Source organism: Ambystoma mexicanum, chromosome 10, assembly GCF_040938575.1.
Source record: "Ambystoma mexicanum isolate Mex_15411 chromosome 10, UKY_AmexF1_1, whole genome shotgun sequence".
NCBI lineage: Eukaryota > Metazoa > Chordata > Amphibia > Caudata > Ambystomatidae > Ambystoma > Ambystoma mexicanum.
The window spans coordinates 1,655,361,569-1,655,378,486 of NC_090932.1; the positions used below are offsets into that span (position 1 = coordinate 1,655,361,569).

The window sequence follows — 16,918 nt, forward strand, 5'->3', positions numbered from 1 at the left end:
ATGAAGGTTCATGGAGATAGGACAGTCTTGCCCTCAGTCTCATATTTCTATCCTTAGGAGGGCATGAGGCAACAGATGCGAGTTCCATGGTAGTAAGGAGGCTTAATGCAAGATGTAATGCTTGGGTATTGGTAGTTTCCAGCATGGTCGTGGGCAGGGAGGAGCTGCTAATAAGCAGGTCCGGGTTTCGGCTACAAGTCTAATCTATTAGGCGTGCAATTGTGTGTTGATTGTAGCATTCAAGTGGTAGGCAGGAACATAGTGTTATAACATTCGAATTGTTGGGCAAGTCCAAGCAAACACAGTTTGGGCTGAGACCTAGATAGGCATGGATAAATACATACTGTTACAATATGCAAGCAGTTAGTTAGGTCTAAAGAAACACAGTTTGACCTAAAACCTGGGTGGGCATATGCAAGTACAGACTATCACAGAAAGCTAGTGGTTGGGCAGTCTAAGCAAATACAGTTTGGGCTAGAGCCCAAATGGGCATGGACAGATACTGTACAGGTATATGAATAAATTAGGCAAATCTAGGCAAATACATTTGAGCTGATATCTAGTGGGTATAAGCTTGGGGGCATTCAGTTAATGGCCGGTGCAAGGTGCTTCCGAGAGTCGCTAAAAAGGTGTGGTCCGATGCATGGTCACGTGGGAGGCAGAGAATGTTAAGGCGTCAAACCTGTAGCAGGTTAGTAAAAATCTTGGTTAAGTGGGACTGGCAGGCAGGAGCTCACTGATATTAAGCTAGTAGTAATATGGAGTGTGTGAGCCAGGCAGGAGTTAATGAAAAGATCAAGTGTGCACTGTGTGCCGCTTTCTCTCACGTGAGAGATACTACAACAGGCATTAGTAGGGGGGAGTAAATGACAATGCAAAAGTAGTGGACATGTGGACAGGGCTGGTAGCATAGGGTACCGTGTTAGTCGGTACGGGCCAATTGCCCATTAACGAATCGAGTCACAGAATGTATATGCACAGTATAAATACAGATATGTGGCGCAGCATTTTTACAGGGCATGTAATATTTAGATCAGCATCACAGTTACCATAGCAGTTTAACGAAGTGGATATAGTAAGTAACGGTTGCCCGGATCTGAGTTTGCCGAAACAATTTTGGAATGTCTTAAGAAAGGCGCGAGTAGAAACGTGTCGGAGTGGCCATGTGGGAGTTCTGGACACGAGTGGGCGGCCTAGCAGAGGAGTGGCTAATACAAAGTCAGAGGGCACAGTACCTTGTAAGCAGTTTCCAGTGAGAGTCGCGAGCAGAGTTTCAGGCAAGAGGAAGTGCCAGGCAGTGAACAGGCAAGGACCGGAGGTCTGCCTTAATGCACGCCTTTGTGCTGATGCCGGCTTGCGCCTGCCGGCTGATGATTGGCCTGTTTCTAGGCAAATTCAGCCAATGGCAGAGCCACTAGCAGCCTGGGTGGACCCAAGCCAGGGAAGGCAATCCCTAGACATGGCGGGTGGCCATCTTGGAATGGGGGCCCCGATATTCAAATGATGGGATCACAAATATTTTCCAGAGGGATGCTGAAGAGTGAGGGCAATTTCTGGCAGCAGTAGTTTTCATCAGTGAACTGGAGGCAAAGCGTGTACGACCACGCTGTTTGAGTTCGAATACTTCAGGAAAAAAGGTCAAGCAAGCCCCAGGGGCCTACCTTGGTATGGGAGGAAGCTCCAGCTTCACTCCCCAGCGATGCACTGCACCTGCAGTGCAGCCAGGGCATCCACCAGACCAGCTTTAAAGGAGGTCAGGCAGTAACTCTGCACTCCCTCCACAGACTCTGGTTAGCCGCGGCTAAAAGGGCATCAGCATTGGCTTGCCGCAGATGCAGTCCTGAAATGGCATAACAGCATTTGCCAAAGACTCACAGACCTTGTCCTCCTTGGAAAGACAACTGGAGGTGACTCCCGTGGAGGAAGACTACAAAGACGATGGTTTACAATATAGTGAGGCCGCAATTACCACTGAAGAATGTGGCTGAGGTGGGAAGCCAGGAGGATTGGCTACCCGTCCGTCAGCCTGAACTTGCAGTCGAGCTTGTTCATCTGGGCGGTGGCCCTGGGCTTCTCCCAGACCTTTCTCGCCAACTAGAGGACATACTTCGAGAGGGATGCCAGACCGGATCATAGTGCGCTTGCCCACACTCTGCTAACACTCCTGACTCCTGGGGGCTTCCTCGAGCAGCACTCCCCACCCCCCAGAACTCCACCAGGCCCTGAAGGCGGCCATGAAAGGGCCTAACTGATGCAGAGGGCTCAAGGTCCTGGCCGTCATTGTCATCACCGTCATGGAACTCCCACCTCCTTCCCCCTTTTTTGTACAGACCACGGGGAGTCTGGGCCCTGGAATGCAGGTGCCGGTGGATTCCCTCCCTAGGTCCGGAGCCAAAGACCAGTCCAACGGCTGTTGAGGAAAGAGTTGGTCGTACAGGAGAAGGCGGATAGGTCTGAACAACCAGTAGGGCCTGGACCGGGGGAAGGACCAGCACTGGCAGCGCTGGAAGACCAGGCGGTGGACCCAGAGAAGGATGCTGTGGAGGCACCACCTGGAAGAAGCAGTCTCACTAGTCGCCGGGTGCCTAGGGGCCTGGCCCTCCGAGGCACTGGGTCTCCACTCCTGGCCAAAGCACTGAGGCAACTGAGGCGTGTAGCCGTAAGGCTGCGATGGATAGATGTATCCCTGAGACCAGATGCCTATACCATACAGTCTGCTGCCTCTTCAAGAGGGAAGGGAACTGGAACCGTCTTGCAAGGCCAAATCCAAAATGGCCACCGTCCTAGCAGGCTCCGCCACGTGCATATCTGCGCTAAGTCCCAGAGCCATGAGACGGCTCAGACATGGGAGGATAAAGCGGACCTTGGATCACTCCGGTAGGCGCAGAGTCCTGCTTGTTGACGTACAACATGCTGGTCGAGTTGGCTGAATGAGGACGACCTTCCCTCGATAACCGAAGGAAGGCTCTGGGCGCTAGCCAGATAGCCTTCAGTTCCAGCCAATTGAAGTGGTACTCCTGCCGGGTCCAGGTGCCATGGAATGGACGCAGTGGTTGTCCAGGGTGGGCCCCCCCCAATCCAGAGAGAGAAAGAGAAAGAGAGAGAGAGAGAGAGAAAGAGAGAGAGAGAGAGAGAGAGAGAGAAAGAGAGAGAAAGAGAGAGAAAGAGAGAGAAAGAGAGAGAAAGAGAGAAAGAGAGAGAAAGAGAGAGAAAGAGAGAGAAAGAGAGAGAAAGAGAGAGAAAGAGAGAGAAAGAGAGAGAGATTTAGTGATGGTCACCTGTGGGGTAGGTTGCCGAAGGGCTGTCCCATCCGCAGGTTGCAGTCTCTGGACCACCAACTGAGGTCCGGGTGAAGAGAAGGAGGAACATTCATCTCCGCCTGAGAGCCCCGTTCCTGGTTCATTGATGCCACAAAGTGCAGCTGCATCCTCCTGAGTCTCATAACACCCTGATTCACTACCTCGGAGTGAGCTTCCGTAGGCTGCGTGCACTCGGCACCTGTGCTGGTAGTTGTGCTGAATCGTGCCGATGACTGACTCTTGGAGGTGGAACCAGACTATCCTTTAGCACTTGGGAGGGGGGGGGGGGCGGTCGAAGAAAAAGGTGAATTTGATCGCCCTTCCGAGGACAGCTGGGTAAGGCCCCCTGAGGCCCCTCGGCTTGGGAGCCAGTAGCCTTAGGGGCCTCAGGCCTGCTAGAACTTGAATCTGAGGAACCTTTGCCTGTGGGAACCCCCGGGAAAGACCGAGCTGAGGAGCCGTGCTGACCAGAGGGCCTACCTTGTCTTGACGAGAGGTCCTGGATATGGTCATTAAGGTGTGCCGGAGGAGAAGTGTAGAATATCTCCTTCCAAAGCACTGCATCCACGCACACGTCCCAGAAGTGGTCAGGCCCCAGGCACTCAAAGAGTGCACGAGTCTAGAAACGAGAGGGCGCACAAAGCACATCTCGTGAATCCTCCTGCAGCTGACAAGCGCCGGAGGAGGCGAGGCACTAAAGGGAGGTTAAATGAAATTGAAAAACAAAGAAGGGGAGCAAGCATAAAGTTTAAAAAGTATCTACGCTGGCTGCCAAGCCCGACACTGTCTGTGCAGAAAAAAAAAGGAGAGGTGAGGTGCCGGAGGGCGAGGCCTCAGTGGGGCGTTCCCATGCCCGAGGCCGTGCCCCCACACGTTCCAAATTTAAAGGGGAAACACAAATTTTCACTGCGAAAGGTTCCAGTACCGTCCCCATGTTAGGGGACACCCACAAGGATGGAGGAAAGGGGACGGACGTATGAGTATTGCAGTTATATTGGTGCTCAAGTCACAGATTTTACAGACTGCCTTTCAGTTCTGTCAGCATCCCCAAAGACAGTACTATTCAATAGAGGACAAGGATCTTCTTTAAGTAGTGGTAAGTGTTCATTCTGGGAAGTCCCGAGACAGGCTGCTAGACACTTGCTCCACTGATCCAAATGATTGTCAAAAAACAGAATGACCAGCATCACCATACAATTTGCAGTCCCTCCCATCAACAGAAGCCATAAACACAACACCTGTGCATACACATTTCACTTGTCCAGGACAGAGCCTGCAAGACCTGATGGTGGCAATCCTACAAGGACATAAGCACACACGCTACGACTTAGGAATGTGAACCCATGCAGAGTTTACTCACTAGAAATATGAGAAAGTGTACGACTAGGCACAAGTAGCAACTATTCAATGCCCTTCATCCTCAGCCATCAGTCGACCAAACGCACACCCACAGAATAGTAACTCTACTCAGCACCCACCTACCCAAAATTACATCAAACCAGGCTTGGGACAAAACATGCACATGTTATTTTCTCCTCTGCCACTAAAGACCAACAACAGCAACATGCCATTTAAAATGCAATCTTAGCACAAAAGGATAACTTCAGTTTAATCAAGCGGCAACGGCTCAGACTCCCTGCTCACAAAAGCCCTTACAAATGCACGCCTATCTTTACTGCACTTATTACATTTAACATCATCCGCCAAACAAATGGAATTCATTTGCACTGTAACAAGCCTATTGAAAAGGTAAAATGCAGTTATTTGAATAGCTTTTATTTGGCATTTTAACCTTCAAATGCAGGCAGAATTGTTTTGATAAGAGTAATTCAACACAAGACAGGGATCCCCATGAAAGAGCAGGCGCAAGAGTGTGGTGGTCAACATTTTGGCCATCATCTACTTAAAGCAGGAAACAGAATCGCTGTTCAACATAATCCACATTCATTAGCTCACTACAGTGCTAGCATAGACGGAACAGAAGTATGGAATGAGTGCTCCAGCAGCAATGAAAAGGCATTTCAGATGCCAGAAGATTGCCAAAAAGTCACCAATCAAGAAATGAACACAGACTAAAAATGTGGTTCCTTCAAAGCTCTTGAAAAATGTCTCTCCAGCTAACTAATGTTAATAATGGCATGTTGCATCCTCGCTAGGTGGTAAAAATGAAGTACATCACATGCACAAATTATACAGGCCAGGCTGCATCGCACAAGAGGAGCACAACTCACAGGTTCGTCAAGAAAATTAAAATTAGTGGATAACTAATGATTCAGGACAGCTTCTCTGAACAGAAACTGTGCCAAATGACTTGCAATTACTGACCCGCTTTAGACTCTCCTCCCCAATACACAATTGTACAGCCTTAAATAAAGAAAAAAAGGACGTTACCTCTGGACTGTACGGACCCTCTTCAATTCGTTCACATTCCAGATCAAGGGGACTTTTCAGGGTCTGGAGAAAGAGAGCAGCTTTCCTTTTCCTTTCCGCTTGCAGTTGTTTCTCCCTCGACTCTTTGGCAGCTTGTGCCAGCTTTTCTCGAGCAGCAGCAGCCAGCCTGTCCTCCAGCCTCAGTTTTGCTAAAGAAGACACTTAACAGATTAGAGCCTAGGGAACGGTATGAACACTGCAAACATCAAAAATTATACAGTGTGTGTTAGGACTGATTTTCTATACTCTGGCCTGGTGGACAGATGTATAGAAGCCCGACCTAGTATTGTGACAGGGACAACACTGGGAGCTGTAGCCAAACCAGTTCAAGGTCGGTGGACAAGTGGTCTAGGCTGTCTCGAGAGGGTGAGCTTGTAAGGTGTCCACAATGAAACAGTCAAGCAACGCACAGACAATCGGGGATAGAAAACACTGCTTTACTTACAACCATGTAACAGTGAAAAAATGACTAACAGGTAATACTATCACACAACACTAACACTAACAATAGATTCATATACACATTCACAGGAGTAGGGAAAAATACAGATCAAATCCCTCAAAAGGAAGGTACAAATTAGTATAAGCACTGCAGGTCCACAGAAATACAATCTTAGCTTCAGGAGTCCATCGCCAAGATGTATGGGAGCTTGTGCCCAAAAGCTCATCAAATTACCATACGGTTTTGTGAAGCTGGAAAAAACGAAGGGGTCTCTGGGGTTCAATGGACAGTTCCAAGTGTTAGGGGACAGGTTTATCTAATAAACGTGTCCCCAAATTATGGAGTGCTTGTGTAAACAAGCAATGCAAAGCCAAAGTATTACAAATGTTTGTAATAGATATCAAAACTTTTAAGAGGGAGTAAGGGGTTCAGGTAAGAACGCTACAACTCACCCCCATACTCACATTCTGCACAGTACTCAGCGGGTCTGAGGTAGCTTTCCCCACCGTCAGCCTCAGCTCTTGATCCCTAGGGGCTGCAGGTGTTGGGTAAGATTTTGTAGAGTCCAACTGGTATGGGACTTTACAAGACTTGGTATTAGTGACCCAACGCTTAACATAGGCCTGTACTACACAGGCTAATCTTAGAAGGGTTAATTTGAGCTGTGGAACAGTACAATGAAATCAGTAGAGACAAGTAAATACTTACGCACTTTAAAAGTTATATTAAAAATTAAAATGTACTCACAGTAGTGTGACTAACGTACTCTTAGTCCATAGTCCCCTTTCCTCCATACTGTAGGAGCGTCACTCGTGAGGGACCGGAGATGGAACCTTTTTCACCAGAAAAAAAATCTTCCCCTTTAAATTTAGAAGCGCGCAGGGGCGCAGCCCTGGGAGCATGCACTCGCCCAACTCCGCCCACTGGCGCCACTCCTTAGTCCCCATTGACGCGTCGACAATTATAGGCATTGCCTGATGGCTCCAGTATTATTAGGGGGGGGGGTGGAGGAAAGGGGACTATGGCCTAAGAGTACGTTAGTCACTACGGTGAGTAAATTAACTGTTAATTACTCTTACGTTCCGTCCCCTTTCCTCCATACTGTATGGGCGATAACAACTGAATCTAGCCTCAGGTTGGAGAGGAGCCCATCCTTAAGAACACAGGGTTCTCAGAACCACCTGCCCGAATGCCGCGTCTGACCTAGAGGCAGCGTCCAAACAGTAGTGTTTACAGAAAGCCGAAGGGGTGGCCCAGGAAGCCGCCCAGCTGATGACCTGCCACGGCACATGCTGTTGAAACGCGATTGCCATGGCCTTGGCTCTGACCGCATGGGCAAGTAATTTAGCTGGCACTGGTTTGTGCGTCCCTTCATAGGCCTCCCTTATGGCCGCAATCGTCCCCTTGCTATGGAGGCCTTGGATAACCGGGCTTTGACCCACTGGAAGTGACAAACAAGGCATCTGCGATTTCCTCGTTGAGATGGAAGTAGGAGGTCACCTTGGGTAGGAAACCGGGGTGAGTCTGCAGGACGACCTTGTCCCTGTGAAAAGTGGTGTAGGGTTCTGATGCCACCAGAGCCTGGATCTCGCTGACTCTGCGAGCTGAGGAGAGGCTCACGAGCAGAGCAGTCTTTATGGTGGCCAGCCTGATGTCCACAACACCCTAGGCTCAAAAGGTTTGTGCGCCGAGGCGCCCAACACAACATTAAGGTCCCACACCGGGTGTGGCGTCTTTATAGGCACGTAAAGCCTGTGGAGGCCCACCAGATGTCGCTTGACCATTTACTAGTAGCCTTGCTTCTAGAGCCATGTATGATAGGCTTAAGTGTTTCAGCGTGACCTGCTCAGACGCTGCAAGGGCTAGCTTTTGAGGGCTAGCTCCTCTCCTGGCCCTTCCCTCCTGCTGGGCCAGGAGAGGAGCTGGGCCCAGCAGTAGGTGAATGGGTGGTCTGTCCGAATTGCTGAGGAGCCCCGAGAACCACGGTCTGGCCGGCCACCAGGGAGCTATCAAAATGATGCTGAGGTGCCGGGATTCCTTTATCTTGCAGATCACCCTGTGGACTAGGGGTATGGGCAGGAAGGCATATGCCGTCATGTCATTCCATTGGACCTGGAATGCGTCGCCCAGGGAGCTGGAGCCCTAGCCCTGCCAGGAGGCGAACTGTTGCCATTTCCTATTGTCACAGGAGGCAAAAACATCCACCCGGGGATGCCCCCACCTGAGGAAGTTCTCCTGTAGTACCAGGTCGTTCAATTGCCACACGCAATTGTCTGCCCCCAGTCTGCTGAGCCTGTCCACTTCCAGGTTAGATTCCCCCGGGAGGTGGACAGCCATGAGGTAAATGCTGTTCTCCAGATCCCATTCCCAACTGCTAACTTGCGGAGGGGATCTCGAGCCCCCCTGCTTGTTGACATAGTACATGCTGGTGGAGTGGTCTGTCTGGATAATAACTGTCTTGCACTCGATAAGAGGGAGAAAGGCCTTGAGAGCCAACGATATGGCCTTCAAGTCCGTAGTAACTGACCTGAGGGGCCGGCTGCCGGAAAGGCTTGTCCTGCCTCAGGTTGAAGTCTGCAGACCCCCAGTGAAGGTCAGAGGAGAAGAGGCGGAATGTTGGCTGGCTCCTCTTGGGAGCCCTTCTCATGATTCCATGAGGCTGCGAAGTGCAGCTGTAATCTCCACCTCCAGAGTCTTGTGGGGCATGGCCAAAAGGACCGCAAGCCCCAGTAGGTGTTGGTACCACCAGGCGGAGGTCACAGGCCTGGAGAGGAAGTGAGCCTTAGCTCTCGTGATGGCCACACTCTTGTCCTCTGAGGGAAAGCCTCTCAGAGCTTGTGTCCCAGATGAGGCCCAAGGAGGTCAGGCTCTGCGTGGGCTTCAGCTGAGACTTCATGAGATTGATGGTGAACTCCAGGTCGTGGAGTGTGTTCATCAGTGCAGAGGCAGTATGCTGAACCGCTTACGGAGTGGTGGCCTGGACGAGCCAGTCGTCCAGGTATGGGTAGACGTGGTGGCCCTGGGCCCAGATTTGAGCTGCCACTACATTCATCAACTTGGTAAATACCCTGGGAGCTGAGTTAAGGCCGAATGGTAGTGGCTTGTATTGGAAATGAAAGCCCACGACCCTGAAGCGCAGTAAGGAACGATGAGTCTGCCAAATCGAGACCAGTAGGTAAGCATCGTACAGATCCAGGGAGCACCTCCAGTCTCCCCTGTCCAGTGTTTCTGCAATAAGAGCTGGCCTGACCATCTTGCGTGTTTGCAGAGGGAGGGAGAGATTGAGGGCGGAAAGGTCCAATGCAACTCTCCAGCCAGCCTGGTTCTTCTTCTGTATGGGGAAAATCCTGGAATGAAAGCCCAAGCCTCGCTGGGAGGTCAGGTCTTCTCCCATAGCCTGGTTCTCGACGAGCGACTGGATCTCCGCCAGCAGATTTGCTGTCCCAATCTGTGGGAGAGGAGGGGAGGAGAGGAAGGTACCGGTAGGCGGTACCCCACGGAGACTACAGAGAGGATCCAGGGGTGTGAAAAATTCTGGTTTCGAAATTGCGAGCTAGAGACATGTGGACCCGAAGGGGCAGGTCATGCCTTTTTTCCCCTCCGAGGCTGTTGTGGAGGAGGGGGGATTGGAAAAAACCCTTGCGCCCCCCACCCCCTTTGTTGTTTCCTCCGATGCAGACTGAGAACGGTCAGGTTGTCTGGACATATGTTCTTGGAAGCCTCGGAACCCGCCAAACGCTGACCCTTGTTGGAGCGTTGCTGCGACTGGGTGAGGCCTTGGGCATGGCCTTTGTAAGAATAAAGACTTTGCGAGCTGTTTTTTATCTAATCCCTCATCCGTGATGGAGTGGAAGAGGTCACTGCTCTCGAAGGGAAGGTCCAATATGCGTTCCTGGACATCAGGATTAAACTAGCCCCGGATCCAAGCCATCCTCATGTCCGTGGCAATGCAGACGGCCCGGGCAGGACGTATCGATGTGGGCCACGGTGGACTCCATGTTAGGCAGTGCCCTTAGGGACCACTGCATAGAGTTAAGACTACAAGTGGTAATACAAGTTCACCTTTGGTACAAGCCTGTACTACACAGAAAGAGTGGTAGTACTGACTGAGCAGCCAGATTTATCTCCAGAGCAAATCAGCAGTAGTAGAGATTACACAAAGGCCTACATTACTGTGACTCAAGCAAACACTGACTGAAGGTTTCTGGTTAAAAAATATAAGTACATTTATTTTTAAACCATCTGTTCACAAAACACTTCACTTCTAGTAAAATAAAACCACACTTCAAATACACTAAACACAACCAATTCCCCTTGTGCAGAACAATTCAAGCTAAGTAATTTAGGATTTGACTGACCGGTGTTATGAAACAAAGACGTTACCGGGAGTACATATGGATCACTTTTTGACAGTAATGACAGTTCGGTCTTACTAAAGATAAGCGTACCCGCGGGAAGAAATGTAACCGTAGTCAAACACACTTAGCACATGAATTAACACAAGAGAGTTGGGGATAAAAATCATAGACAATACTTTTGTCAAGGCAGAGAGAATCGGAGGGCACTTTCGAACACCAAGATAAAAGTCAATAGGCCTGCGCCAGTGTCTAGTGGAACAGGGTTCCTGTTGCCGAGGATCACACAGTTAGTACAGTTCACAATTCAATATTGCCAGGAGTACTTAGATATTGTCAGAAGAGGTGGCAAAAGTTAAAAGAGGAAGGAAGAAAAGGACGAGCCTTTGGTGAGGAAAAAGGGTTCACCCCAATTCCTCGAAGTCGGACACAGTACCTTATTCGTTGAAGAACGCTGGTGCCACAGCAGTTGTACCTGGTAGTTTCCTGCAGACTCATGGTTCCTGGAGCTTCAGTCGTGGAGACAAGAAGGACGACATCTGGAGTGATCTGCACTACCCAGGAATGAGGCCAGCAGCAGCGATGGTGAATAAAAGGTGCGCTCCTTTAAAACAGGGGAGGCTCTTCAGATGGCTATCTGAACCACTACAGCAGTGTGCAGCAATTTCGACCACAAAGAGGATCCTCTTGCTGAGGAAGGTGAGCTGGTTTACCCCACCAGGCTCAAGGGATGAAGACTCCGGACTGGATCTTCTCTGGTCGTTGAAGGGTAGATAGCTGAGGACTGCAGCAGGGCTTCACCAGGACTCGGGGGTGCAGCAGCCGTCTTCTTCTCTGATTCTCTTCGGTTACTTGAAGTTCCAGTGGCGACTGACTTCCAGCCCAAGAGTCCTGCCTTTTATGCAAAAATCCCCCATTCACAGCCTGGCTGTCAATCATTCAGCAGGGGGGGGGGGCTGTCCAGCCCGGACAACCACCTCAGCCAAACAACACAAAGGAGACCCTGTGCAGGGGGTGACTACACACCTCCATCACATTCAGCCCACCTAGACAGCCAGACGCCAAATGAGGGCTTCTTCATAGAAGCCTGCCAAAAGACAGTGAACAAAGAAGGAAAACCTGGTTTGCCGTGCAAAAAAAAAACACAAGAAGGACTTTAACAAAAAGAAATGGTGACTAAACCCGACCGGAGCCGAAATAAAAAGTATTTGGGCAAGCGGGTTTATGTTAGAGGCTAATACAGTAGCCTGGAACAGTACCACGTTTATATAGTATAATCGTGGTAGAAAAGTTAAGATAGATACCACTGCCACCAGCCAAGTCTAAATGTTAAAGGAGCAAAACAAAGCTCAGAGAGGCACAGACAAAAAGGGGTAGGAATTAACCCTTTCCAATACTCCACGTAAGCCGGGGTGTACTGGGTCTGCAGTTTTAAAGTGACTATATAAAGTTAATGGCACCTTTACATGTTTCTGGGGGACAGTAGTCAGCCCCAGAAAAATGGAGTCAGTGGGAAGTCTCAAAGACAATCCTGTGTCACTGCATTGAAGATGCCGTCTCAGCAAAAAGTGGGGCTCATGGAGTGGTGTGCTCCAGAGCCCAAGATCACACAAACAGTAGAAATACACATGGCAAAACACATGTTTGAGTGGGAAAAAGGCTCACACTCTTACCAGGTGGAAAAAATAAACCCCAGAAATCCAGCAAAGCTGCTGAGGGACTCACTAGGTGAGGGGAATTAGCCATAAATGAGAATACTCCCCAACACTCCACAATGTCCTGCGCTCCCAACCTGGATTCTCCTAGTCTCGTCTTGAAGCGCGCTTGGTTCTGGGAGGAAGTTCGCAATTTCCCGCCAAAGCCCTTGCTTAGTGGCTGCCAACATGGCATCTGTGTTGGCCTGCCGCAGGTGCAAGGAGGCGTTCGAGTACAGCTTCTTAAAGTACGCCTCCAAGATCTTCTCCTTCTTGCCTAGTAGTGCAGAGGATGAGGTGGCCGAGGACAACTGAGGCTTGGAATAGAGTGACGCTGCAGCTATCACAGAAGAGTGCGGTTGAGAATGCACTGAAAGCAAGTGTGTTCCCGCCTCCATATGCCTGTACTTTGCGTTTAGGCGGCAATTGACGGGCTTGGCCGAATGTGGCATGAGCCACCCCTTCTTGGCCAGGGCAACTATGGCTTTCTGCATCAGGATCCCCGTTTTGGTAGGGGGTTTTAGGGTGAGGATTTCTGCTAAGACCCCTTCCTCCGGCTGAGGAAGGCCCAAATACTCTGCCAAACCTGAAAGGCGTTTGTGGAAGGCCCTGGCTGAAGAAGGCGTGTTGGGGTGGTCCACCTTGTCCGTGTCCTCCAGGCTCAGGGGGTCTGGAGCTGGTGGAGGAGTGCTGGGTGCCGTGGGCTGAGGAGTGGAGATCGGAGCCAGTGGCTGCTGCTGAGGCTGGTGGGGAACCGCCTGTACTGTGGGAGCGAGGGAAGCCGGAATCGGAGGAGCGGGCTTGGGCAGCAGCGTCTGCGCTATGGCCTGTGGCACCGGAGCCATCGGAGGAATGACTATGGGTGCCAGTGGGTGACCTGAGGGAGCATGTGCCTGTTGGCATCCCAGAGGATGGCCCCCCATCTATGGAGTTCGCATCAGCCTTAGGAACCTTTTGAAGAACCGGTCTTCGGAGGCTGAAGAGGTGGAAGATGATACGGTGCAGGGGGAACCTGCGCTGCTGATGGATAAAATGTAGGCCACACACCTGGCTGACACCCTTTCCTCCACAAGAGGGGGTATCGGATGAGCGCCATCTTGTTTGGTGCGGCAGCCATTTTGTCGAGCTGTGTGCCACATGCCCAAGTTATGGTGCCAGGCTCGCTGGAACCAGCCCCTTCCAAGACGCTTGGTGTTGGAACAAAAGGCCTATCCTGCACCTCAGGCAGTGACCTGGAAGGCATACTGCCGGTAGTGCTGCGTTAAGGCACCCCCTCGGACATGTTGCCGGTACTAGGGCGTGGCCCCTCAGGTGAAGACCCGTTAAAAGAACCTTCCATTCCCTCAGCAGTGTCACCGGGAGGATCCATCATTTTAGAATCAAGTTATTCAAGTAGCAATAATGCAGGTAAGTAAATATTTTTTGTAAACATTTCCAGCACACGGAGGGACATCTAGCACTTATGGTTCACCATACTATATTGAGTTTGGAGGGAAAAGGTGTACGAGTAGAATAGAAAACTGTAGCACTGTAACAATAGTCTTTTCTCCCCGAGGGATGCAGGCAGTCTTATTCCGGCAATAGTGTAAATCAATTAAAACCTGCAAGGGAACAAGCATAGACAAAGCAAGTAGGGTTCAGAAGGGATGCCTTTGGGGAGCCAGGACAGGCAAAGTCAATAGGACAGTTCTAGTTCTGATGCAATCTTCTTAGAAAAAGTTAGTTGAACGGTCAATAGTTCACTGAAGAAAAATCCAGGCGCTCAAGTGAGCCTACCTGAGGTGCACAAGCTGTCCTGCACACGTGAATTGCAGTAATTCAAAAATATAGAAAGGATCACTCCCCACACTAGGAAGCACTAAATTTGGCTAACGGTGGTTACACCCAAAGCCCTATAGTACCTTAGAATTGAAGCAGATGTTCCAGCTGACTTCCTTCTTGATGCAGCGATGCAGACCCTTGTTCCTGGCCCTTAGTTGTGGTGATGAAAGGAAGGACATCTGGCTTGCTTCTGTGGCAGCACTCTTGAGAGGGACTCTACAGCAATGGATTCCCTAGATTCCAGCAGCTCTTAGTGGTTTTGGTGCCTTTTTTCTCAGCGCCAAAGAGGAACAAATAGCTCTGGTTGGAATTTCCTTGGGCCCTCGGTCCTGGACTATGGTGAGGGGACTCTGGATGAAGTATTCCTGCTTCTGGAGGTCCTTGAGGATGCCCACAAAGTTTTGACCGGATTCATTCTCGGGAAGACATTGCACTCGGTGGTCCCGGTAGACCAGGTATTGGGAAACTGCATCCCAGGAAAATAACAGTAACTCAAGGTTGGCCCAGAACGAAGCAGGTCTTGAGGATAGTTGGTCCCACAAGCCTAGGGGAGGAAGTCGTCCATGGCGGAGCTTTCCAGTCGTTGGGAAAACAGGGTCAGCAGAGCTGCAAGGCTCGACTGCTGCTTTTGCGGTCCTGGAAGGTGCTGCTGGCGTGTCTCTGCCGCTTCTTCGGATTAGATGTTCCAGTGGTCGTCTTAGCCAGTAGTCCCAAAACCCTTGCCTTGTATGCAAAATCCCATTCATTCATAGTACTAAGCTGTTAATCACACAGGGGTGTGGGGGGTGTATTTTAGGGCAGCTACCCGCCCAGTGGAACTGGTTTCGGCCAGGCATGCCTACAAACAAAGACCAGTTTCGGTCCAACTCCCTCACTTTCTGCCTTCCCAGATACACTGGAGTCTGGCCGGGCTTCAGGGCGGATTTGGCCAAAATGAACAAATCCAATTTACCTACCCCACCAAAAGACCTAAAATACATACCACCAAAAGCTCGAACTACAAAAAGTTTGAACCTTCTGTGATAGGGATAGGTCTGTTTTGGTGGGGTAGGTAAACATTTTTTTTTTTTTTTTTAAAAGAATGGGACCCTCGGCGCCGGTTCCAGATCACGTAAGTGAAAGGGAACTGCGCTTCAAGGTGAAAGGTAAGTATGAGGGTGGGAGTGTGGTCAGGGGTCAGGTTTTGGGGTTGTTTTACAAGGAATGTCTGCATGAGAAATGTTCAAACATTTATGTTTATTGTACATTTCTCATGCAGTCATTTCCGTCGCGGACCGTTCAACCAAGGTAAAACAACCCCAATTCTTCAGGGCTGAAGCCCACCAAATGCCAAACACACAATGGACTCAAACCTGATCTAAACGGAGTAAAAACCCAGAAGGAACTAAAACGAGAAATGGCAAAAAAAGAGAAGACCGGGGCCATTTTGGTAAAATAGTCACTCATGGGTGCTGTACTGCAACTGAGAAATCAGCCTGCAGATACATGGTCCAAAAGGTAGTAAGAAACCACTGTGTGACAAATCAACTTCTGGGGCACCATAGGTCCAGAGATGAAGATTGGTTTCTAAACCATCAATCAGCTTCACATCTCTAGTACACCAGAATGTATCCGAAAAGATTGGAACAGAAGTCAATTATAAACCTCCTTGTCCAATTTTGGTAACGTGGACTGAACGGAAGGCTTATAACCGCAACATCATGGATCGTTAGTTGCAACACAGTGAAAATACAATTATTACACAATGAGAAAAGGGACTATCCAGTCAAGGTTGTATACAAATATCTACTTTATTTTTATTACAATAGACAGTTTTAGCACACTACAAAACACAACTAACCCTGTAAAGGAACACAGGACAGACAGTTTCACAAAGGAAAGGGGAGCACTGACAGAAGGGTAGTCAGTAAACCAGCCATTCAAGTTAGTGTAACAAAATGTTACATGAGATGTGGGATAAGGAGTTACTATGTAAAGCCCCAGCACTCCACATAAGGTGGTGTGTGCTGGACCCACAAAAGAAAAAGGTAAGTACGTCAAAAAGATAAAAGTTGTCCTACTACTCTGGGGAACTGTAGTTCACACAAGAAAAAGTATTTCAATATTTAGAGGAGTCCAGGCACCGCACAAAGGGTGTTGTGCGTCACTATATAAAAAGCAGGTGCCTATGGAGTTTACCAGACTCATTAAAACGTAACACAACATCTTGGAGAGAAAATGCATGAGTGAGTGGTAAAAAGGCCCTCTCACTCAGGTCATAAACAGAAAAGTCCCAGATTGCAGCAAAGGGCTCAAGGTCTCTAAGGTTAAAAGGGAATTAGCACAGAAACTGAAAATTCTCCCTTACAGCAGGTTCAAGTACTCCTCCGGTCGACGACTAATGCTGGTCCAAGGGTCTTCCAGTTGAGTAATGCAAAAACTCTAGGAAGGGCCACTCTCAGGGCAGGACTGCACGCAGGGAAGCAGTTTTGGAACATGGCCACTGATGCACAGCGATGCAAAGGGAAATCCCCATATTCCAGACCTCAACTATGAGCGGCGACCTCTGGAGCACGGTAGCCCAATTCTGAGCTGGTCACCCACTGGGCAGTCGAGGTGCACTTGCGAAGGCTCTTCTTTATAGGACTCCGAGCTGATGTCTAGAATGGATGATCCCTCCAGACCAAGGGTCGCAGCGGGACAGGATTCTTGGCTCCTTCGGTTTCTTCCAGGATCTCTAGAGTGGTTGCAGGGGTCCTCTTATTCAAAAAGCCAGATAAAAGCTGATACACAGCCAACAACAGATCTCACCACCACACACCCCCCCAGCAGTGGTCCAATCAGGACCACTGGCAGCAGAATTCATGCATATCATTCAGACACATCGAAACCAGTGTG

General features: G+C 49.7%; 1 protein-coding gene across 3 annotated transcripts in view; it reads right to left on the bottom strand.

Annotated features, from left to right (window-relative positions):
• Positions 1-16,918, bottom strand: part of SFSWAP (splicing factor SWAP) — a 964,816-nt gene that overhangs the window by 483,673 nt on the left and 464,225 nt on the right. For all 3 annotated transcript variants that reach the window (XM_069620077.1, XM_069620076.1, XM_069620075.1), the window contains exon 13: positions 5,691-5,878. In XM_069620077.1, the coding sequence (XP_069476178.1) occupies positions 5,691-5,878 (188 nt within the window). The remainder of the gene's footprint in view (positions 1-5,690; positions 5,879-16,918) is intronic.